The 25,007-nt window shown below is 41.4% G+C and overlaps 1 protein-coding gene across 8 annotated transcripts in view; it reads right to left on the reverse strand.

The window, feature by feature from the left end:
* The window catches only part of ARVCF (ARVCF delta catenin family member), a 278,579-nt gene that overhangs the window by 22,058 nt on the left and 231,514 nt on the right, over positions 1-25,007 (reverse strand). For all 8 annotated transcript variants that reach the window (XM_034068130.1, XM_034068129.1, XM_031047772.2 and 5 more), the window contains one exon: positions 22,388-22,459. In XM_034068130.1, coding sequence (XP_033924021.1) covers positions 22,388-22,459 — 72 coding nt within the window. The remainder of the gene's footprint in view (positions 1-22,387; positions 22,460-25,007) is intronic.

Consider the following 25,007-nt stretch of genomic DNA (forward strand, 5'->3'; position numbering starts at 1 on the left):
CAGCTAATGGCATGAATGTGTATAACAAAGGAAGAGCTCCCACATTAGACTCATCTTCCTCAAAAAAAGGAAGATGATCTTTCTTGCAGCAGAGTTGCTCAAACTTGGCAAATGGATTAGTTCTGCGTGAAGTTCATGCTACTAGGAGATGCCAAGTGGATTATCCTTTATTTGCCCAAAGAACAGTGACAGCACAGACAGCAATTTCAATCCTGAACAGAAAACACCTGAGGAATTAACTGGGACTGATCAGCCACCTTGATGCATCCACCTTAGTCCCTGTGCTAAGAATGATGCAGCAGTTCCAGGATTATCTCCTCCACAAACCTATTTGCTTTCATCTCAGTGATGCTGATTCTGTGCCTATACTTAGCTGCACCCTGGCAATAACATAAAATAGTGCACCAGGTGCCTATCTCTGATACACCAGCTTAATCCCAAACTCAGACAACTCTTTGGAGCAAGGCTGCCAGATCTATTCCCTTTCACCATCCAACCCATTTATGATTTATTCTCCTGCTGCAGGCATGGGAAATTATACACATGTGGATGCTGGTCAGATGAGAATTCTACTGCTGTAGCAGAAATGTGCTGCTTCATTTTTTATCCACACAAAATGTCTGGGTCGCTGTTTAAAGAGGCAAATTTCATATGAAGCTGGAAAGACACTGGCAACACTGCAGGAAAAATTAAAAATCCCTATCCCTAGGAAAAAAAAAAAAGATCACTAACATGAATTCTGAGAGCTACTCATCCATGCAATGTCCATAGGCATGTTTACATCAGTGCTTTGATTCGGACCACTTTTGAAGGCAATCTTCCACTTAATATGCTTTGGTTCGCAACACAGAGAAGCTGCAGCACCATCTGGACTCTCTCTGGGGTGACACTAAACCAAGAGATGCAGTCCAGGACCACACCGAGGGTGTGCTGAGCAGGAATGGAATCTGAAAGGCTGATCTGCTTGCCCTGAGCTGCATCTCCCGTGCTTGCCAATTCCGAGCGCAGGATGCTACAGCCGCCGGCAGATGGAGCGAGAGGAGCCCAGACTGCAGCTTCTCCGCAAGGTCACCTACTAACAGACTTTGTAGGATAAGCAAGCAGCCTCCCTGAGCAACTAGGAGCCAAAAGAAAAAACAAAGATAAAAAAAGAAGAAACAAAAAAGTAAAGGCTCATGTCAGTAAAAGAAATGAACAATTTGATTCTGCAAGAAAGAAAAGCTCCACAGATCTTGGCCTCCTGCCCTCTACCAACAGCAGGCTGGTAACTTCATTACAACCTGTGTAGATCATTGTTTGCAAGTTAAACAGTTGTAAACTAGAGTTCAGAATAATTTATTATAGAAATGTTTTCAGAACATGTAAGCAAGAAACCAGTGCTGCACATGAACCCCCCCCCCTTCCAGGAACTCCTCTCCCTGCAGTATGGATTTATAGAAGACTCCATGAAAAAAACCCACAGAAGACTGGGGGGAGGCAACTGGTTCCTTCCATAAAAACAGTAATCAAATCCTTAAAAAAACCCAGCTCATCAGCTCCATTCCATCTGTATGCTGTGCTGCAGCACTCATGCACACAGCAGCTTGAATGCCAACATAAACTTGCAAGATTCTTCTAATTGAAAGGCTTAACAGTAGTGAAAATGCAGCCAGCTCCAACAGTGCCAAATGCTTGGAATAACTGATGGAGAATGCAGCTCAATGCAGATACATGTAGAATACTGAATGTCATACCACAGAGGCATAGAAAACTTCTGCAACAAATGAAGAAGAAATAAAAGGTGGAAAGTTCTGAGTAGTCCCTATAGCTTTCACTTCAAGGTACACCACAAGTCAGGACAGGTATTACACTTACTGCAGAGACTCAATCACGAATGCAGCATCCACCGCTGTGCAGGAGCTCTGAAGACAGACAGACTAGCCTTTGAATAGTATTGAAAAGAACAACCAGAATAATATGGGACACACGAGACTCAAATCAGGCTTGAGGGAATGTTTAAGAGGAGTTTTTCTATTTAGAAAACGAACACCAAAATGTGTGACCTTTCCAACTAATCTAAATCACACACAAGTTCTAAAATTACATACACTCTTCCCAGCTTACCATGTACTCCCACAATGAAAGCAGCAATGGCATGCTAGTTACAAAGGGGAGCAAGCAATCCCCCGCCCCAAAGGATGTAACAGGACTGTTAGCAGCACTACCAAGTGTGGAGGTATGCAGAAAACCAACACAAAGAGCTGAGCTGACTGCAGGGAAGACAGAAAGACAGCAAGAAAAAGAAATGGGAGGGCAAGGCAGTGCAGGAGAAATAAGGATGCCTGGGAAAGCAAACTTTTTTTTTGCTATTTCTATTATTCTTTACATTTCCCAAGCTCCACAAGTTGTCAAAGTAACTTCTCTAACAGCAAATGCTTTATAAGAGGTTGGTTATATTCCACTTCATATTCAAAGAATACACAGTTCAACAAAGAGATGGTTCAGTTAAATAAAACCCATTCTGACCTTGTCTGAGTTCCAGCACTTCTGTTTTCTGTGAACAGACATTTTAAAGCTAATACAGCTCTCCCTTTCCAAAGGACCTGCAAGCAGCATTTCTCCCAACAGCATCTGACACCCTGCCCAATAACAAAGCCTTTTTTCAAGCATATGTAGCTAAGTCTCTAGGCAACTGCAGATGTTCCGTTAACAACCTTCTCTCCTCTGTCACTAATCAGCAGTAAAGGCTCTGGAGGACCAATACTTAATAAGGATCTGAAAGTTGCTGCTGCTAACTAGAGCACTATCCAAGCTACTAGTTCAAAAGGGGGAATGTGCTGTTACTGAAGGGCAGGGCATGCCTAGTAGCCAGACTGATGCAGGAGAGAGTTGCTAAAGATTTCCACCAAAAGGCAGAGGAGGCACCTGCATGAACTGCAGCACATTTAAGCATTGTAGAGGTCACCTTTAGCAATGGTTTTGATTGGTTTTGAGAAACACCATTGTTACAAACCAACAACGCCTTGGACCCAAAGTTAACATTAATCCCTTTGGCTGAATGATTAAAATGGATGGCTCATGTAAACAGCTTTCCTTACCCCAGTCCTAGAAGACTTGCATCTGACCTTGGAGACATCAAGTACAGTACACAAAATGTTAACTCTTACTCTCTTGCCAGTTTCTCTGATTCAAAGTTATTTTTCTTTACTTCACAGTGATAATTGAATGCATTTTCTTTTAAAGGAACAGGACAATCATGTTACTGCAAAAGCAAAGTCTGCTTTGAAATGCAGTTTGTATCTAAGAATCAAACATTAAATAACATTTTCCCCCCTCTCTCACACACACAGAACACACACTGGAGTCTCTGCTTTGTGACCTACGTATAAAACATGATCTGTTTGGAAGTACAGGTTCCCCTTTTCCTATAACCAGATCACCACAGTGTTTGCAAGCTCCCAGTATGCTGCCCAGGCCCTGCATCTCCACTGCAAAATCTCAGGATAGGATTTGGATCCAAACCCTGGCTCACATACACAAGTGAATAGCAAACTAATTGGCATCAGAGTTCTGCCAGCTCTGCAGGGTTTCACAGTGTGACACTGTTGACACTGCTACAGTGCAAGGGTCCTGTACTGCTCATAGCACAGGCACACCTGAGACTAAGCTAGGGGGTGAACGCTCTCTTGCCTTACCATGAGAAATCAGGAGAAATCCTGTTTTTGGTAGTCTTAGGGTTGTTACTTACCCCTTGTCTCTATTTTAAGACAGGATACAGATGAGGTTTAGCAGGCTTGTGATCTTGCTGATGGTGGATCAATATGCCAGGAGAGCAGCAATGCAAATGCTCCTAGATATGGACAATCTTGCCTGCTACCCTCTAGGGAAGTGTCTTCCTGAAGTTTTCAGGTAGTCTCATGCCTCTTAACAGCCAAAAGGACAGTGGGCACAGCAATGATGTGCATTGCACTAGGGACTTCTTCGACAGACAGCAGTCTGGCCCTTGCACACAAGATCGATACTAGAGTATGTCACTGATCATGTTGTTTCCCTGCTATCTGCTATGTAACAGAAATACTAGAACAACAGCGTACAAGGCCAAATGTCCATGCTCATTCATTTAGATCTCAGTGCTGCTGCTGCTACTACTGACCATGGGTGATTCTGACATGTCTGTTCCTGTCTCTGCGAGAGCCCAGAATTACACGACCAACTTGTTTTCCTTCTCTTCCCTGAAAGGACCCAGATGGTAGTGCTTGGTGACCACTCACATGCCCTGAGGGATGTCTTCTTGTTCATGGCACCAATCAGCTCTATTTTGTCACCCCTCCCTTTCAGCCACAGATAGCAATAGCAAGGACTGCACAATCAGTGCTCTGGCTTGTCTGGCTTCTGGCATTTGTGCCAGTTACACCAGCAGAAGATGTGGAGTCTCAGGGAATTGTCAACTGACTGTCCTCAAGGCTGCAAGCAGAAGCCAAGAACATATGCAGACACCACAGTAATTCAAATCCATAGCACAGCCAAAGACCATTCCCTATTTGCAACTCTGAAAAGATGCAGTAATAGAGTGACACTACAGAAAGTCTCACTGGATACAAGAGGCATGAAAAAAATTGACTCATCTTCTTAATGGGGAATGCTTTTAAATGGAGGAGTCTCCAATTTGGGACTTGCTTCCTTTTTGCCTTAGTAGGGCTTGAATTTGCTGCTTTTGGGCCATATTGCAAGCCTTTTCCATTCAACTAAGCTTTCCCAAAGGAACAGAAGAAACAGAGAAACAGCTGGCAAAGCTAATGAGGATTGGGAACTTGAAGAAAATTAATACTTTTCACATTATATAAACAAATGTGGTTTTGTAACTGTACATTCATGTATACATGCCAGAACATGTGTGTTTTGAGGGACTTCTTAAACTAAAAATATCAAAATCAGGTAAAAAAAATCCATCTCCAGCTCAGTAAAACATTCTACTGCTTTTCTGATCACAGCTGCTATGTGGTGCAGCTGAACAGGTCTGAGATCTGAGACAGAATCTTTGCAATGCCATTACTTGTGCAGAGGCTTCAATGTCCAGCCCAACCATCAGAAGACTTACTGCACCAAATGTGTTTATTAAAGAGGGATACACTGAGTGATGCCCTGAAGGAAAGCCCATTAAAAATGATTAAAAAAAAAAAATCACACCACAGCTATGTCTAGTCATAAACCACAATGTGTTGCTGTTAGCATCTTATCAACAAGTACAAAAGCCTCATAACACAAAAATGTCTCAGAACTAGAGTCATCACTGAAAATCAACAGCACTGTTAAGGGACTCCTTCCCTTGACTTGTGGCTGCCTAGATCTACCATTTTCTTTCCTCTGGTCTTTGGTGTGTGTTTAACTAAGGCTCATGTGTTCAAAATTGCCCTTTTTTGGCCTTGAGCCCCTGTAAAACTCAGCTTTGCAGTTCCAGATGCCAATCAGCTGCTCTGACTCTAGGAAGCTAACGAGCATTTAGCTTCTTCCCAGCTCAGTCATAGAAACCTGCCTGCAGAGAAAAGCTTACTGCAAAAGGAGCCATGGTTCCACATGCCACTTAAGTGAATTTATTTTATTAAAGATTCTGACATGATTCAGAATGGTTTAGATGGGGAAATGTTTTATAAAGCTTACTGCCAGAAAGCCCCAGCAAGTAGGGAAGCACAGATAAGGGGGGAAAACACCACTATGGTAGGCAGCTGCATGGCAACATGAAAAACCCTATATGGTAGCACTTATTTACTTGAAATATCCACACTAAGTCCCGTTAAGTACCAAGTTATGCCAGAAAGATGGAAAAAGCACAGAAAACTCTTCCTGTAAGTATCTTTTTTCCTGTCTCCAAGAGAGGCTCTATGAAATTCATTGGATCATGAAGCTGTGTATGGTCTCACTAAATGCCCTGTCCATTGCTACATGACCTATATCTGACATAGTAGGTACACCAGTAAATCAAAGCTCATGAGGGGCCGTGGAGTGAAACAGAGGCCACGGTATTATACAGACCAAAGCTGTAAGTTCCAGCATCAGGTGGGACCCCACTGTCTGACTGGGGAGCACTGTACCTGCCCACCCATGTGGTGGTACTGCAGAGCTGGCAGCCATGAAAAGGCAGCATCCGGTAGTCCTGGTAGCCTGGCTGGTGCTGGGGGGTGACTGCAGCACATGGCCACTGCTTTGCCTGGAAGCAGTAGCCACATTCCTCCAGACCTCCATGGATGCATTTTCTTTCTACCAAGCCTGCAGTGAGGCAGGGCATGAGGGACCCAAAGCCTATGTGTGATCAGCCCTTCTCTGGCTTTATATGCTGGGATGCTGGCACTGAATCTTAACCAGCAAGGCAAACGGAAATGCTTCATCACTTGGGAATTTACAGAAACAGGACTGCTTTGTCAGGTATGGGACTATGGGGGTTTCCACTGACTGAGCTTCAAAACACTGCCCTGCTGCTGAGGGATTTTCTGCTCTGGTTTGAAAGCTCGCAGGCTTCTGACAAGCATTTGGATGTATCAGCTATGGGCACTGCTTAGAGGTGCGACAGACAAGGATCGACAGACAGTATTTCCACTTGGGCTGGCACCTGTCAGGTTCTCCCCTTCGCAGCCTGTCTGAGTTTTATCTTCAGTGCCAAGGGAAAAACAACTTCAAGAGAAAAAACAAACCTTTCAGAGCTCATGCATGCTGAACTATGCTTGGAAGCCAATTTGAAAGCTTCCTTCTAGGTTACTCAAGCTTCACCAAGTCTACTTCTACTTCTCATCATGATTTTTATATAAAGTCTTATAAATGGTCATAAGCCATTACAGAGGTATTTGGTTATTCATATCAATGCAGTTACTTGTTAGAGGCCATCTGCTTAAGGCAGTGAAGGCAGAACTCCACAGCTTGAATTCCTGAAATAAGAAGAATAAATCTGTCTATTCTCCAGTGGATCCACCCTCACTGAAACACCAAACATTTCCCACTAGGAAGGAAACATTAGGATACAAACAACTAACCTTTTGGGGGGAAGGGTTATCAGAACCCAAGCTGAGAAGCTAGCAGGTCCATTCTTAGCCTAGAGAAATTAAAGGTGAGTGATTCCCAATCACCAGGACTGATAATGGAAGCCTGCTTGGTTCATTACAAGCACAGTTCTGCAATCTTGCCCTTATAAGCATTTTATAAGTGCCATATGGAAAGACTGCCTCATGTTATTAAATAATTTATTATACGCCAACCCAAACACTTCCTCCAATCCTGTTTGTGTCCTGAAATTGCTAATTAGTTCCTGCTACAGCTTCCAAAGTCAAAAGTGGGTTTCTCTCGCCATTTTATGAAAGCTGCCACACACACCCAAAGGCAGCTCAGTGCCTCTAATCTGTCTCAATTACAGTCACGATACTGCTGTCAGACAATTTAAGTATCTCCCAAGCACCCAAGAAAAAGAATATGATGTATTCAATGTCAAATAAACGTCAGGCCAGAGCAGAAGCAGCACGAACAGAAGGTTTTCTTCATCTTCTCTAACAAAAAATAGACCTGGCAGCCCAGGCTTTCAAGGTACAGTACTTGGGTACTTAATTTCCATGGATTTCAGCACAAGACAGAAACCTTAATGCCTTCAAGAATGAAGATTTTCTACCCATCCTCAAAGCACTGTATCCAGGCAGGGACAGATGGTGAGAAGCAAGAGAAGATGTTGCTGCTCCTCCTTCATTTGAACTGATATGCACTGGGACGTACCACCTCAAAGGCATGGAGTGAAGGGGTCCTCTCCTTTCTGCTTAGTAGAAAATAAGGGAAGTTTCTATTGGATGTGAACATATCTGCTGTTTGATGCACTGTCTCAATAGCTGATAATCACAGGCAGAACTGACACAAAACCAGTTCTGCCCGTAGAATTATAGGTTTCCTGACAACATGCACCTTGCTATAAAACTTAAATTCGGACCTGAATGTGGGATAAGACAACATTATCTGGAGAAAAATAGCTCTCTGAGTCCTTAGCTATTTTATAACCACAAATAAATATACTTGCAAGTTAAAAAATAAAGAAAAAAGAAACAGAAAAAGAGCTGGGGCCTCAGCATGTAGCACTGACTGAGATACTTGGCTGAAACAAAAAGAAGAAGCACAGAGACATTTTTCAAGAGGGAACAGGGGAACACTACACAGCATCCAAGTATAGCCTGTCCCATCTTTATCACCCTCCAGAATGGCCTGTATTCACGAACCACCAGAAAGTCATAGGAGAAATCTTACAAAGCCACAACAGACGCTACTTCAAACAACTCCGACATCTTTTTTGAAACCTCTTCATCACTGCTTAAATAGTGAAAAGATCTCTCACTCAGTAGCCACTTTGTTTAGTAGAGTTTTCAATTTCAATGCAGCTTTCTTACGGGAATATTATGCAATTAAAAATTGAGCTTAAGACTACTCATGTAAAAGATTCTAAGCAGAAGCTGACATTTACTGTGGAGGTTGTTCATGCCTATAGAAAACTCTGAAAAGATCAATATAAGTGTAAATAGGGTGAAATACTTGCTCAAGAGTATCAAAATTTCCATCATGTTACCATCTATACCTATTTCTAATCACTCACATATGCAAGGCAGTGTTACGAACACCCTGATGGCTTCTTATGGGCTGTGTCCATAGCTGGATCTAGAAAGAAGTGTCCAGGCTGCAGTGAGAGCAGTGGCACCAAATTTTAAGTGTTTCAGGGAAACTGGGATCCAGCCACATAGAGAACTGCCAATGCCGTTTAATTTCAGTGGGTTTAATCTCAGCATTGCTTTCAACAAGCAGGTATGTAGGATTTGGCAAGGACCTGCTTGTTAAGATTTATCTATTAACCAAGACCTTGCAGAACCACCCAAATCTAAGTCACACATGCCTTTACCAAGTCTTTAGTTTTAGACACTAGTACTAACCTGAAGGCAAATACTCTCCTGGAAGCAGTGCTCAAGTAATTGAATAAATGGAATTAGGTCTCATGCTCCTAACACACACTTTCTCATTCCTTGAGAAATCCCAAGCATGATGTAATGCAACTAACAGCTCAGTCATCCTCAATGTTTCTCATCTCACCTCTTACATATCCGCAAGTTGCCTTTGTGCTCGGCAGTGACACTAACATGTTTTATGACTCAATGAACAGAGCATCCCAAAAAAGGAAGTGGGAAACCTGCATATGCAAGGAATGCAGACTTTCAATTTTCTAAGTGTTTAAAGGTCATTGGGGATGCTCTTGTTAAGGCAAATCCTTTCTCTAGATCTTAATTCTTGCCTGCTCATATTTTGAATGAGTCTTAGGAGATGCCTTTCTTGCTCATCATTTTTAAGCTCTCAGCAGGGCAAGATGCAATAATCATGATTACAGATCTGCTGCTTAGGGTTTTATAGGTCTCAAAACAGAGCTCATTAGATTAAATATTGTTCCTGGCTTTGCATGTGAGGGACAAGAAGGTATGACATTTCCAAATGGAATGGGCTTGCTAGCTGGCTTGTTAGCATGAGCCAGCAGAAAGACGCTGCTTCAGAAATCAGGAAACCTCCTCCTTGTTCCCAAATCTGCCCCTAAAATGCTGTGTGACTGCACTCACTTCAGCTGTCTGTGTCCCCTTTTCCCCTCCCACACTGTTTCTATCTTGCCTATCTAGACTCAGCCTATTTCAGTAGACTGTCACAGTGTGTTTGGTACTTACACTTTACTGAGGCTACTGGTGAAAGAGAATGCGAAGTCGCTCTAAATGTCTCCTGCAAAAGCAACAATATATTCAGTAAAGTAAGGAGATCCTAAAGCATGGGAAGCATGACCAAATCGGACATGAGGTGGAAGGACTGCTCTTCACATATCCTCTTTCCAAAGAAACCTGAATCATGGTCTGTTCCTAAAGAGACAAAAGATGCATCATGCTATTACAGAATTCCACATTTCCCTATGACCAAGACACAGAAATTCAGGGCTGGAACCAAGATCTGAGAGGATGAAATAAAAATGCTCTTCTTTCTACCACACACTGATCACCTGAAAATGCCTGGGTCAGCAATCAAACCCTCAGTGGGTTCAGAGCAATGAACAGTTGGATTGACACTGCTTTCTAAACCATGCAGATGTAAGATTCCCCCCGCTTCTGTTTGACAGGTAAATTTAAGTGTCTGCTTTATAATGTAAAATGCCTGCCTCTCAGTTCAAGGTCACTTTTCTTGAATCCACAGTTAGAGGTATATGGCACATTAAGTCATATGATTCCCCTGTCATGCTAGAGAAGGGGGGGAGCTTTTAGGCCTGTGCAGAGCACTCAGGGTTATCGAAATAAATAAGACTTTATATAGCAGCTTTCACATTCAACATCTCTCAAAGTGGTTTACAAAGTAATGAGTCAGATAATAGGACTGCAGCAGCTGTGCAGGTAACCACACTAGAAATTAATGCTGAGAAAATAGAGGTCTTAATTTTGTGATTCTTTTTATTTGCCTTTCTGCAAAACAAGACTGCAGCTTCAATCTGACTAATGAGCATCAGTGACTTCTGCAATTTAGAATGCACAGGTTATTTGACAGTCCAGTTTACTTTAATTTTCAGATTAACTCCATGATTAAAGCTCCCCATTAACTATAATAAATACTGTTCAAGCAAAAGTGGAAAAGATGCTGGACTCCTTACTGCATGTACCTCCTCTGTCTTGGCTGCACTATAAGGAAGGCCTCTTTGCCTGGTCTCTAGTACTTCAATTTGTAATTAGTTCAGAATCGTACAACTATTTCATTTTTATTCCCCTTTCTCTCCCCCATCATTAGCCATTTGTAAGCAGACCTTCAGAGACTGATTAACATAGTGTTGAGAAGTCCATGGTTTACTGTGCTGGCACCAGAGAAAGTATGCATTATAAAATCAAACTGAGATCCATGTACTAAGGTGCATTTTGCATATATGCTCCTTTCCCAGGTTTCACTGACAAATGGGTGCTCTCATTCTTCTTCCCACCTGATTCATCTGTCTAGCTGTCATGGATTAAGTTGCTTTGGAAAACAATGATCTCTAAAAAACCCATGTTTTTTGCAGGCAAACTTTTTTGGCTGACTTTGCAATCACTTAACAAGAGTCACACAGAACAATTACAGTCATCTGGGCCAGCTTCCTGCTCAAAGCAGGCTCAGTGCTGAATTTAGACCAGGTTATTTATTCCAGTGTCCAGTCAGGTCTTGAAATCCTTCCATGATAGAGAACCCTTCAAAACCTCCCTGAGGAACCTGTTCCAACACTTAATTACAGGGCATCAGTATGCATTTTTGTGGGCAAAAGAATACCAGATGGGACAGCTGGAGCGCCCCTGACAGATACTTTAAGTCAGATTTGAGAGATGCCTGTCTAATGTTGAGTTCTGACAGCACCTGAGTCACGCAGGCCTCTGAGAAATTTATCCACATTGCTATTACTCCTCAAGGCACAGCCTTTTTAAGACTCACCTGGAGCTGTAACAACCTCCTTTACTTATGCACACACTATTTTTGGAAATCTGGCAAGGGATTTAAATCGACATTACACCATTTTTCTGCCTCAGCTGTTCTGAAACTTTCTGCTGTTCTCTTGTCAAGTGGCTTCGTCAGCAGAACTTTGCTGCTGTACTTTTGATGGACACTAGAGACAACCATAACTTTGTGCAACAAGGTTTTTGTAATTGATTTTGACAGGAAATTTCATCTCTAAATTCTAAGAGAAGCTGTGTTACTTTTCCTTGCACTTCACAGTAACAATGGCGAGGCAATCAGGAGAACTTTCCCATCCGTACCCCTCTTCAAATTATCATCTCATTTTTTATGCTTATGCTAAAAGGAGGGCAAGGGGAACTGGGGAAGTCTCTTGGCTTTCACTGTTATCTCTTCACTGAGACGGAGTACAGCATGGCAGAAAATCTGACATAATGCAACAGTGATGGATGGAGTTTTTCACTGCAGTGACTAAGTCCCAAGACTGAGGCAGTTATGCGGGATAAACACGTCCCCACCAACTCCTGCTTTTATTCCTGGCAGACTTTCATGGCACATTGTCATTTTATAAACAGTCCTTGAGCAGCATCCATAGAATGAGCTACGCTCTGTAATAACAGGCATTCTATTTTAGAGTAACAATTAGAATGGCTTGTAGAACAGAAATGCTAAATGAGACAGGCAAAAACATACACAAGCCAAAGCAGGGAGAAAACCAGTATTAACCATTCTTGGCTGGGGCAAACAGTACAGGGAAGGCTGTGAAAAGGCGAAGATCTGACATCTATTGCTTTCCAACATTAACTATTTTATCATCAGAAATGTTACACAAGTATAATGGACATGAAAATCCAGTCAGTGGTTGAAGGGTTAAGATAGTGCATCGTCAGAGAGCACACCTTGCTATAACTAAAGCAAATGTTGTGGCTGGGCTGTAAAACTCGCCAAGGTCTTAAGTTACGTGTTGGTTTCTGTATATGCCTATCAGCACAAGCATCATAAGTAATACAGTTGAACTTCTCCATAAAAATGCACACTAAGTGTAATGTACATAGTAAGAATACAAAGCAATTCATAGTATTAGATATTTCTGAAATACTCGAACATGAACTCCTCAGTCCATTCACATAACATCCCACTGGAGCAAGGTAATACCATCCACCCCTTTAACAGAACTTCTAGTTTTATTTGATTTTTCTGTCACTGTGGTGCTAACAACAGTTGTGACACACAGTACTTTGGAAGAGTTCTGCTGTTTTTAGAAATGGATCATGCACACTCCATTTGCACTGGTTATCACAGCAGCAGTGAAACTATCAGTAATTATTTTAGTGAAGGCAGAGGCAGTAGCAGACACTTCCCAAACGAGTTCACTATAGCCCTGGATCTGAATGCAATTAACTTGCCTAAGGCCACTCAGCAAGACAGTAGCAATGCTGGAATGCAAAAATGAGACTTTCTTACTTTCAGCTCTGTCTTTTGCTGAAGCTCCAGATCACTCCATCTCCTCAGTAGCTGCTGTAATTACCATGTGCTTGAGTGGAGTTCCTGCTGTTTAGTTTTTCATAGGCTACTTTATTGTGCAAGTACATATAGGCTGTTCTAGTTTAAGATGTTATAACCACATGCGTAAGTCTCATTTTCTGTGCATTCATAACTTGGCCACAAATTCTCATCAAGTTGGAAAGGGAATTTACCACCTGGGACTCCTGCCTTTTGAAGATGCTGCTAGTTATTATAATAGATTGATGTTCTTGGTTATCAGCCTCAGGCAAGAAGGAGCTGGAAGCTGACTACTGAAGTTATTTTCTAGACCCATGAGAATCACAGGTGAAAAAAAGGTGTAAAGTTGGAGTGGGAGAGACTTGTCTCCTGCCAGCTTTTCCTCTCCAATGAGGAGCACTGACCATGAAAGAATGCAAGAAAAGAATAAAGTGGAGCAATAGTTGTGGCTGTTGATTCACCTCAGAGATGAGTCAGATTTTTCTCATTCAGAAGGAAGAGTTTAAAACAATTCAGAAAGAAAGTGGCCTTCCTAGCTCACCTTTCATGTGACCTCTAGCTGTTAAGATAGAGGTAGAAGACAAAAGGAAAAAAAGGAGCTCTACAGGAAAACAAATAACAGAGACAAGAAGTGATGGACAAGAACAACCACCTTATGACTTCATGAAAAGCTTCATGTTCTCAACTCTGTATAAGTGTAGAGCTGAAAGAGATCTTCATATCACTGCAATAATTCCTCCTACTTCCCTATCCCAGCAGCTGTTTCCCACTGTTCCCTCAGGCTTAAACTTTGAAGCTACATAACCTAAAACTGAAAAAGCCGTTCCCATTATGAAGTGTCCATATTAGAGTTGGGGAAGGCATTAGTGGCATTTAATTACCATGGTTCAAAAATTTCTTCCTCAGTTTTCACTGGCTGTGTATGCCCTCCACACAGAAGCATGCTTCAAGTTCCCAACTCAAAACTTCCTGACACAAAAGTAGATTTCTTAACTGGGCAATTTATAGGATAGTTGGGCCACACAAACATTGTGTTTCCCCTTGCTACAGCTGCAGGAGCTTTTCTATTCCACAAATGCCATTTCACCTTACCAGGAGTCTAACCTATCTCACCTGCAAATACAATTTTTTTCTTGGAAATCCCTATGAACAAAGCAAGAGACTGGAAAACACAGATCAGAGCTGCAACACTGAGGCATTCTCAGAAGCAAGAGAACAACAATTTGACAAACATGGTAGCAATTACCAGAAAGCAAAGCCAAAATTACTCTTCACATTCCTGAGCTGACACAGAACACCAAAGTGAGAGCTGGTCCTGTAATGGTCTCAAATTCCTCTCACACGATTTGGTGGAATGACTAAACCACAAAGAGCAAAGCTTCAGCAGTCCCAGCAGTGCTACTGTACACAGTTACTGTGTGGGGTTCTGTCATATCATTAGTATTTCTCCCAAAACAATGTATGTTTCCTCACAGTCTCCAAAGAAGAGTGTTGTAGGACAGAATCATACTAGTAAGTGAAAAGAATTAGTGGCAGAATTCAGAAAAGCAAGGTTGAGCTGTGGTCCTTATTGATATTTGAATATTCCTGCAAAACTTACCACAAATATACAATGTCAAATGTCTACAAGAATGCAAGTGATCAAGCCCACCAATGACAGTAAACTACAGAGAAGGCAGACCTTCATCTTTCACCTCAATACAATGCTGATTAAGACAATGCCTGCATAGACCAATGGATAGCAAATGATTCTAGTGGTAACTGCTGAACTACAAAGAGCAGTGAAGTCACCTGTGTGTCAAAAGAGAGCTCAAAGGATGTAGCACTTGAAAACTCTATCTGGCCTAGAAATTAACAGCAACATAACAAAAGAAGCAGGCAATAAGAGAACCTTGGACACTCAGTGATATAACTTAGTTCCCACCACAAAAGTTTGCTGACTCATACACAACAGAGCACTTCGTTTTATTCAATCCAGATTCTAGCATTATAACACAATACAAAACCGTAACTGTGCTCTTTACAGGTCTGCCGAAGTCCTGTTGCAGCAGTATGCATCAAGATAAAAGCCTGAAAGATTTTGTCTAGTTGCTGGTGTTTAATGACATGCTTGACAATCTCTCACCATGGGTACCTGCCAGGTAAAACACTCTATCTGGTGAAAATCTGCTGCTTTCACTGCTCAGCTAGTTCAAAGACAGTTCAATACCTGCTCAACAAAGGCAGGGATTATTTTGTTTTTTTTTTTAAACTTTATGCCACCAGTTATGTAGAAGGAAACAGAGGTCATTCTATGGACAACATCCTTCAAAGGCCAAGCTGTTCAAGGCTTACTACCTGCACTAATGCAACAAGGAAGAAACAACCCTCAAGAGTTGTGCTAATGATTTATTTTATGTAACACCTGTGCAGCACAGTGAGCTTATCACAAGACAAGACTATGCATCACTAACTACTAGGACTGTTTTAGCAATTGTCCTGGTTTGAGCAGTAGCAGTCATTTTTCTCCTTGGTAGCTGGTGCAGTGCTGTGTTTTGACTTTCGGGCTGGGAACAGTTGCTGGTATCAAGTATGTTTTGAGTTACTGCTCAAATGTTTGGTTTGTCCAAGGCCTTTTCTGAGCTCATGCTCTGCCAGGGAGGAGGGGAGGCCGGGAGGAAGAAGAGACAGGACACCTGACCCAGGCTAGCCAAAGAGGTATTCCATACCATAGCACGTCATACCCAGGATGTAACCGGGAGAAACCCAGAAGGGCTGGAGACTCTGGGGGGATGGAGGAGGTATCGGTCAGTGCTTGGTCGGGCAGGGTGGAGTGAGTTATGGGTCCGTGGCTGGTGAGGTGTTGTATTCTCTTCACTTGTTATTGGCTTTATCACTATTATTTGTAGTAGTAGTAGCAGTAGTGATTTATGTTACACCTTAGCTATTAAACTGTGCTTATCTCAACCCGTGGGGGCTACATTCTTTGGATTCTCCTTCCTAACTCTCTGGGAGTTGGGGGGGTGAGGGGGGGAGTGAGTGAATGAGCTGTGCGAATTTGGTTTTAAACCATGACAGCAATGAAGTCCAGCAGCTCTGCATGGGTCTGACACAAACCTACCATAAAGAACCAGCTGATCCTGGCAACAAGCAGCAAGAACTGAAAATCGCTAGTGACAGGAAACATCATGACAAATGAGCAATGTTCATTCCCAATTCAAAGCTGTCTCTGAAAAGCAAGATAGATCTTTCACTCGTTCCTTCTTCTGCCTTGCTGGTCAACATAAAACTTTTCAAGCAAGAACTGCAAAACATTTTTTTATAAGGTACAATCCTACAGCAAGTTTCCTTATAGGTACCCTGGAGTATGTACTAGGAATAGGATTGGGTCAGAAGTCAAAGAAAAACACCTCATCTCTGCAGGTGAGTCACCATCACCCATCACTGCTCCCCTCATCTAGAGTTTATAGAATCATAGAATAGTTAGGGTTGGAAAGGACCTTAAGATCACCAAGTTCCAACCCCCCTGCCACGAGCAGGGACACCTCACACTAAACCATGTCACCCAAGGCTTCATCCAACCTGGCCTTGAACACTGCCAGGGATGGAGCATTCACAACCTCCCTGGGCAACTCATTCCAGTACCTCACCACCCTAACAGTAAAGAATTTCTTTCTTAGAGCCAATCTAAACCTCTGCTGTTTAGTTTACAGAGACTCTCGAAAAAACAACCTATGTAAAAAGAGCAACACTCCTATCTGAATGATTTTCTGTTTTAAGGAAATTTTATCAAGTTAACTATTAATGACAGGATTTTGCACTCCTTTTAAAATCCATGCTAAATGAGTAATGCTCTCCATATTTGCTTCATGCAGGAAGTGCACACATCATTAGAACACAGAAGCTGTCACAGTATGTCAGTATAGACTACAACTCTTACAGGCTTAGGCCAATCTACTTGAATCAAATATAATCATTGTTCTATAATAATACACTTGATACCAGTTTGAATTGCTTGAGCTGTCATATTAAGAAAACAAGAAGCTATTTCAATTCTTTTAATTGGAAGAAGATATGTTAGGGCAGAAAAAAGACAAAAGACATAATAGTACTTCCAGACCTCCAATTCACATTCCAGAGGCACCTCCCCATAAGCCTTTCAAACCCTTCAGTTTCATCCCTAAACTTAAAATTTATGTTCTACAATATTAAGTTTAACAGATCCATAAAGACCACAAATAAAGAGTTTCCACCTGTAGAGCACAGCTCAGCAGGCCAGGGGAAGCAACTGTCACGTTTCAACCCAGCTTTGAACAAACAAGTGGCTCAACATAAGAACTGCAGAAGATTATGACAGTAAGTGGAGTACTCAGAACAATTAGCAGTCTGCTATGGAAACAGTGTGTATGCAAAGAAAGAAAAATCACAGGTGCCTGCTCTGAGTTCCTTGCAGGTGTTGGGAAAACGAATGAGAATTTACAGGTACTGGAATGAAGAAAGTTTGGCAAGAACAGGTTCCATATGGGAATTTTCTTATTCAAGGCAATAAATTTTCTCTGACTCAAAGCACTGGAAGACAGATGAGAAATCTTTCACTGCTTTGTAAAATACGAAAAACACACTGGGCCAAAATGAATCCTCTGCTTGGTAAAGCAACAGAAATAAGAGATACTTAATAATTCTGATGGCAATTCTCAACAACATGCATGAAATAAAGATATTAATACAAGAACATGTTACTTGCTCTCACAGATGAGATCTTCCCAGTACCTCAATTTCCACTAGCAAGCACAGGAGGGGTGTGGATGGTGCCATTAATCAATCAGTTCTACTCATTCACAATACGACAATCAAAATTAATGATTGAAGGGAGCTGGAAAGGGCAGGTGAGTGCTTGAGTCAACTTGTAAAGATTTAAAGAAAGCAAATTAAAACAGCAGTGAAATGAGAACAGCAGCTAATCTTAATTACAAACCTGAAGTCAGAGGAAAGCTTCAGTGAAGTTCCCCTCTCCCCCCCCCACTACATGTTAGTGAAGACAAATTGCTGGCATTTTTGTAATCTACTAAGTTAAAGTCATTACCCTGACAGTGCCAGGAAGTCTAATTTCCTGGAGCAGTAATACAAAGATTTATAAGTGAATTTAAACACTCACCTTCTGGGATAGAAAAATCTATCATCTGCATCAGGCTACATGGAAAGCGACAGGATTTCAGATAACGGAGAAAGAAGAAATTCACCTGACAAGTTCACCCAAAATCTCATTCCCTACCTACATAGGCTGCTGACCAGAGTAAGTGTACACACAAAGCTGAGCTTTCAAATGAATTCACCTTTTCTGTGAGGTCCCTGCTACAACAAAATAGACTTGTTCAACTATAAGCAGCTTTAGCATTTGTTCAGTATTTCCTAAGCTTATGCTCCCATTAGGATGGATGTTTAAATAATCAAAATAGAAAAGATAAATAAAAACTGATTTAAAGAATGAGTTAGCCTATTGATCAGGCTGAAATGCACCTGCACATATCTCCTTATGGCTGAACACTTTCAACTCACTAATGAGTTAGACTGAAATCATAGCTGAACTTCAACACTTCAGAACATCTACTTTTATACCATTAGATGTGTACATAAACAAGAAGCCACAGCATTTGCTTAAACCAAACAGCACGGAAATCTGGATTTAATTAGGAATAATTCGCCAATTCCATGTAAAAAGCTGGTTCTCTCTTCTGGACATTCTCCTCCCATGTTCCAGCACTGATGAACAGGGGCAGACAATCCAACACCTTCACATCAGGAAGATTAAATGTTACAATCTTTAGAACATCTTCAGAGAGCTGACACATATCAATCCTGATTCTTTTCAGAAAACCTTATCTCACAACCTGCCATCTGAGACATGCTTTCCACTGCACAGATATGATTAATCCTGATCTCCCCTCAATGTGTGAGCCTCCTGTCACTATTCCTGCTCAGAAATAAGGACTCTGTGAGCCAAGCAAAGGGATTGCACTATCCTATATATTTAATATGTACACAGGAGAAATCAGCATTTGCACTGTGGTAGCACAGAAGAGGACACGCTGCAGAGGAGACAGCCAACACCACCGTCAATGACCTACTTTATATTGGAGAAGGGATTTCAGCAAGACAACTTTTCCCCCTTCCACAGAAGCAGCAATTTTTGAAAGTACTAAATTTAGCAAGGTCCTGAGGACAACATTCATAATTTCTTGTCAGTGCTGTTCCCTCTCATATAGTTCTGTGCAAGCTCTTATCACTTCCCTCCAAAATTTATCTTCTCCCTCTTCGAATATCAGAAAAAAATATGCTCCTTTCAAGAAAGGGAGGAACAAGAAGCGTCTCTTCCACAATCTCTCCTCAAGAGGACAGCACAACTCTGGACACTGCCAGAGTATATATATTTATTTTTTAATATCAAGATGAGACAGCTCCTGAAAGCACTGCAAGTTCTCCCATCTGACATTATCCAGTTTACCACAGATAACAACCCTGAACTGGAAGCTTTCCCCTGCCAGAATGCCTAGCACATAAAATTATTAAAGGCTTAGAAATGGTTTCAGGGCTGCTCAAATTCTGTGCTGCAGCAAGATCTGATTTCCATTAAAAAACCAAATGCAATCAGAAGAAAAGGAGACTAGTTTTATCACTCTGAAAAAAAACAAGAATTACCTTCATCTATTCATTTCTCTCCAGGACAAACATATTTCAGGAAAAAAATCCCAACAAACAGCACTTAAGGTAATAACTCATGAGCCCATTTGGACTGCTCAGGATATGAACATATTCCTGAGCTGTCTCCTACACAGACACTAACCAGCCCCAATATCCCAACTGAAAACTACACAAGTTTCTAGGTTTATGATGTTCAGCTACAGGACAGGCAGAGATTCCTGCAACTAAAGTCACTTGGAGACCAAGTGCAGTTTCTAGAGATGATAGAGAATAGGTCTGAAACTACTTCACTGCTTCCAGTCCGTCTTTTTTCAAGCAACCATAAGCACACTATCAATTAAGCTCAGTGATCATACTTAAGAGTATATGTCAAGTTCTTGAAACCTCATCTTTACATCCACCAGATAAGCACAATAGATGTCAACTGCAAGATTACAGGAACCTTAACATCACTGCATCCTAATATCTGTTAACTACCACAGTGTTCATTTGCTGCATTGCATGAACAAATCCTATTACTGCAGTTTCATTTGCCCACTGAGATTCCAGCTGAAAACTCACTTTAATATGGTTTTAATAATACATGAAAGAGATTAATCTATAATTGTTGATTTTTGAAATAGCACTTCATTGTGTCACTCAAACTGAGTGCTTTTGATCATTAAAACTTGTATGATTTTTCAATCTTGGTAACGAGGTTCTGCTTCAGCTGAGAGCTGATCTCATCAGAGGCAATTATACTCTATGGCACAGATCTGACCAGAGCTTTTAAGGGTTTTAAAACTGCAATTTTATTTTCCTCATCTTACCGACAATTCAAAGTCCCAGCAACCTTGTTAGAACCTTTAATATCCAGGAGCTCTTGTGTAAACAAGACGCTTAGCAGGAAACAAAATACACATCACTGAATTTATTTTCTACCTTAGCATACAAACAAGTAGTTTCTCAAGCCTTTTTCCATGTCAAAGGTCTTCTTTCAAAATGCTGTGGGAATAATCTCCTGATCTAATCTACCTACCATGAGAGTCTATTCATTTTAGATTAAATAGGGGTATCTTCAAATTATCAAACAAAACTTCTTTGAGAGTGTGTGTTTTCTAGCAGCTGGGTATGACAGAGCTGTGTAAGCTCAGAGAGACAGATGCATCTCCCATCAGATATAGCACAAACCTTCTACCATTGACAGAGCCACCTGAAAGATTTTTGTCTTAAAGTTGCACAATATCCAATTCTTTATAGATATCTTAGATTTTCATCTTTTCCTTTTAGGGGCATCTATATTCCAGTCACATTTAGAAAGGAATGAAAGTCCTGAAGCCCCTGCTGTATTTTGCATTCCTCTCCTTCTCCATCCTTAGGATGTCTCCTTGCTTTGCAATGTAATCAGTGTCCAGCCTTGAACCGAGAAGTTCCCTGCAGCTCTCCAAGCAGGATGACATTGCACCTTCTAAGAGGTGCATTAACATTAATGTTTAGGCATTAGCCTAGAAACTGTACCACTGTAAAAAGGTGCCTGTAAATAGATTAGATCCATCCATGTATTAGGATTAGTTTGCATATCAGAGCTTCACTGTCCATGAATTTAAGTGAGTGGAGCACTTCACACGTGTAATTATTGTGCCATTAATGACTACCAGTACATCTCTAACGATGCTAGATAGGGCCTCTGCTTCTGCCACCCTCAGTTAACAGTAAGGAAATTGAAGCACAAATCAGTCGATTTGAAAAAGGTAGCTAAATAGCATACTTCTGCTATTCCAAGTCCAAGGATCTCTCCACTGAGTCACACTGTTTCTTTATACTCTTTGACATTGTGCAAGTAACACAGGAAGAGTTTGATTTTCTTTCTGAGGAATGCTCAGGTAGTTGCGGATATCCACAGATCACTAAGGTGAAGGTACTGTGAGAGAGCATTTCCTGCAGGGCTGAGTTGACAGGTTGGCACCACAGCAGTTGCCATGACAATGGCTGAATCTTTGCGATGACATTGCACACACTCAAATGAAAACCTGTGCAAGTCTCAAAACACTGTCCAGTGCTGTAAGAAGTCTGATAAGATCCTAAATCATCTCCTAATCTCCAATTAATAAAAGAGTACCATGCGTAAAGGAAGGGAATGCAGCTTGTTTGTGAAAGATTTAACCTCTGCCAGAGCTGAAATACAATAGCGCAGTGCAGAGAATTTTTTCTGTCAACCTGATTTTGGAAAACTACAAATACTGCTCACTGCAGACAGGGGGAAATACCGTACTCAGGAGAAGACTATCAGTAAAGACAAAAGATTTGAACTCATTCCCCACTGTCACTCTCCGATTCATTGTAGCACTGAAGAACTACAGAGGTGATAGTGAAGGGAAAACCTGAGTGGTGAGTACACCCAATGCATTTCGAAACTCACGTTCACATGTAGTGCAGGCAATTTGCAAATGGAGTTGTAAGGAAAAGAGCATACACTCATCCCTCTATGGAGTTACAATCACCTAACACTGAATCAGATGGGCTTCTACAAGATTCCACCCATTCAGCAGTTCTATATAAAAGCTGTTTGTATCCAGCTTTTGAATATTGCCTACTAGATAACAACAAGCACTGACATATCCATTATTTCAATTAACTGAACACAAAAGAAAGAGATCAGCCTGATATGCTCATGTCTCAAGCCCCTTTAAAAGCCTCCTGCTCCCATGCTACTTGTTATTTCCAAAAACATAAACATTAGCATTACCTTTTGCTGCTTCAGACCGCTTAGGCAAATCAAGTGTATCAAAATTCCTGTCCAAATCTCCATTCTTCTTTCCTGTGCAAAAAAATAAGACAACAGATGGAAAAGACTGTCAGTGTACTGACAGGTAAGATACTGTCATGTGCGTCTGCAAGATGGGAGAAGATATAGACTCAGAATATAAATCACAGACTATTACTCATATTTGTATATATCTGACTTGCAATCCAGCTGCATCACTGTGGTTTTAGGAGGAGCAACTTCAGGAAAATATCCGTGCTACCTGCAGGTTGATCTGCAAACATGCTCAGCATGAGCATTTCAGTGGGTCATAAGAGTGCTTAAAATCTTTGAAAATTGTGCCATTTGCCTTCTTGGCAAAGCTATTCCCCTTCCTCAGAAGTCCAGTATTTATTTGTTATTTTCATCAAGAAATTCTGATCTGAAGCTTAGCTAAAGCAAAGCAAAAAACAATAGGTTTGTTTTGCAGCCTCTATTCTTGTTGTCACTATCAGACAAGAAGGCCTAGATTTAATATATGTATAATATGCACAGTCAGCAGCCAACAACTTGACCTTGAATTGCCCTTTAATCAATAAAGTGCCATTTTGACTATTTACTAGAAATCAGTGGAAATAATTCCACACATTTACTGAGAGGCAGTTTCAAACCATTATATCAGTTTTAATTCACATAATCCTTGACAGAAAGCAGAACAAAACCTGGACTTCAGCTTTAGCTAGGTAGGAATTCAAGGTTATGTAAACATCTATGGAAGAAAAGGTTAATTTTATCCCTCCTTCTGTCCCCAGAGAGACACACAGCCTTGGGTAAGCAGCATGGATGCTGTGGGATAAGCAGGCACCTTGCCATCAGATAGGTACTGACAGCGGAGGGAGATTTGGAAGGAAGCACAAGAATCAGTATTGACTCTGAGGATAGTAACGCACAATTTTCTTTTCCCAAATTATTTTTTTGGGGAGGGGAATCAAATTATTCAGTCCCTCTCCCTTCAGAGCAGGCATGGCAAATATAATGGGATGAATTCAACACACCACAACTGAAGTTGCCAGAGGTGGCTTCTGCACAGGGACTCTACCAGGCTGTTAATGGAGGTTTACAGGAAGGGCTGAAAGCTCCACCAGTCAGGATGATTAAAAGCAAACAGGAAAATGGTCCTTGAAAAGGTAATGTGGATATTAGTCTGATTGTTTTCTGGGAATAGGGCATGACATGGGAAAGGTCAATCCCAGCCCTGTTATAGCTGAGAGCTGGTACAGCTTCTGTGCAGTGAATTCAATGGCCACTCTGCCTCTCTTCTTGACAAAAGGATAAAAACACACACTACCACAGAGACAAAACAGAGCCTTTAAATACCAGTATGAACATTTAGAAATAAAATCGGGGGGGGGGGGGGGGAAACACCTTAAGGTGGTATTCCACCCCCTCCCCTTCTTTGGAAATATCACACACTTTTGGTTTGAAATGCAAGCACAGAACACCAGCCAACTTTACTACTGTGCAAAACCAAACATGCACCCAGAAGTTCTGTTCATCTGAAGCAATTTGCTTCATTAAAGTATGAAAAAGACCATCTAAGCTGCCAAAAAGTCATGCAGCCAGGTACCATGACACTCCTTTGGAAGCTACTTTTCCTAAAGGAAGAGATAGGAATTAGCTGCACTTTGCAGCCCTTCGTCAAGTTTTTGCTCCATGAAAGAATGAGAAACACACTGCTTGGGAAATCAAATGCCAGAAAGAAAAAATGCTGTGCATCACCAAAGGATGTCACATTTCATAGTGAAAGCTGAACCCAATTACTGGCTGCAAACCCTTGTTGACACTTAGAACATTGACAGGAAAAAGCAGGGCAAAGGCGGGGGGAAGGCACATAAGGAAGTCAGTGTAGGGAAGATTACAGACTTAGACCAGTAAGTGTTACTCCGTCTTACCTACAAGTAGGACAACCTGTTTTTTCACATGACCCCAAGTCTCATGTCTTTGGCATTAGCTAGTGTAATCTAGCTAAGAACACTTACCTGGAGAACCAGACCTTATTCGACACAACTACTCATTCATTTCATAAGTTCCCTCTATTTTAAAGATAGGAATTTGGTACTTCCATTAGCCCTGAAGAACTGTGATGGCACTGTAAGAGCTCACTTCTTTCTAGCACAATGTTTAGTAAGCAGTATGTATTTGTGCATAATTTTGTATGGAAGAGATTGTGCAGGAGAGCATTGTTGGCTGCTACATCTTTTGAGCTGGCAATGCAGAAGCAGCTGCCGATTTCCTAAACCATCTTTCATTAAGACAGCACACTCCACCTGTGCTCTGTGATCTTCAGTCACCATCTCTCAATTTCTGGGCCAGATTGCAAATAGTGGCCATCTTCTATGAAGCCTTTGCTAGTTTGACTCTCAGCCCTCTGAGAAACTAACCCACCTTGCAGGCAAAACCGCATCTGTTCAAACCAGAAGCTGCCAGCTGTTTACAAATGGAAGCAATTCAGAACACAGAGCTCTGACCAAGGGGATTTCAACTCTACAAATTACTTGCTTAATCAAATTCAGCCAGGGCCAGATTCAAAAATACCTGAAGCTCCTACATTTTCCACAGCTTC

The sequence above is a fragment of the Melopsittacus undulatus genome, chromosome 12 (assembly GCF_012275295.1).
Source record: "Melopsittacus undulatus isolate bMelUnd1 chromosome 12, bMelUnd1.mat.Z, whole genome shotgun sequence".
In the NCBI taxonomy this organism is placed as follows: domain Eukaryota; kingdom Metazoa; phylum Chordata; class Aves; order Psittaciformes; family Psittaculidae; genus Melopsittacus; species Melopsittacus undulatus.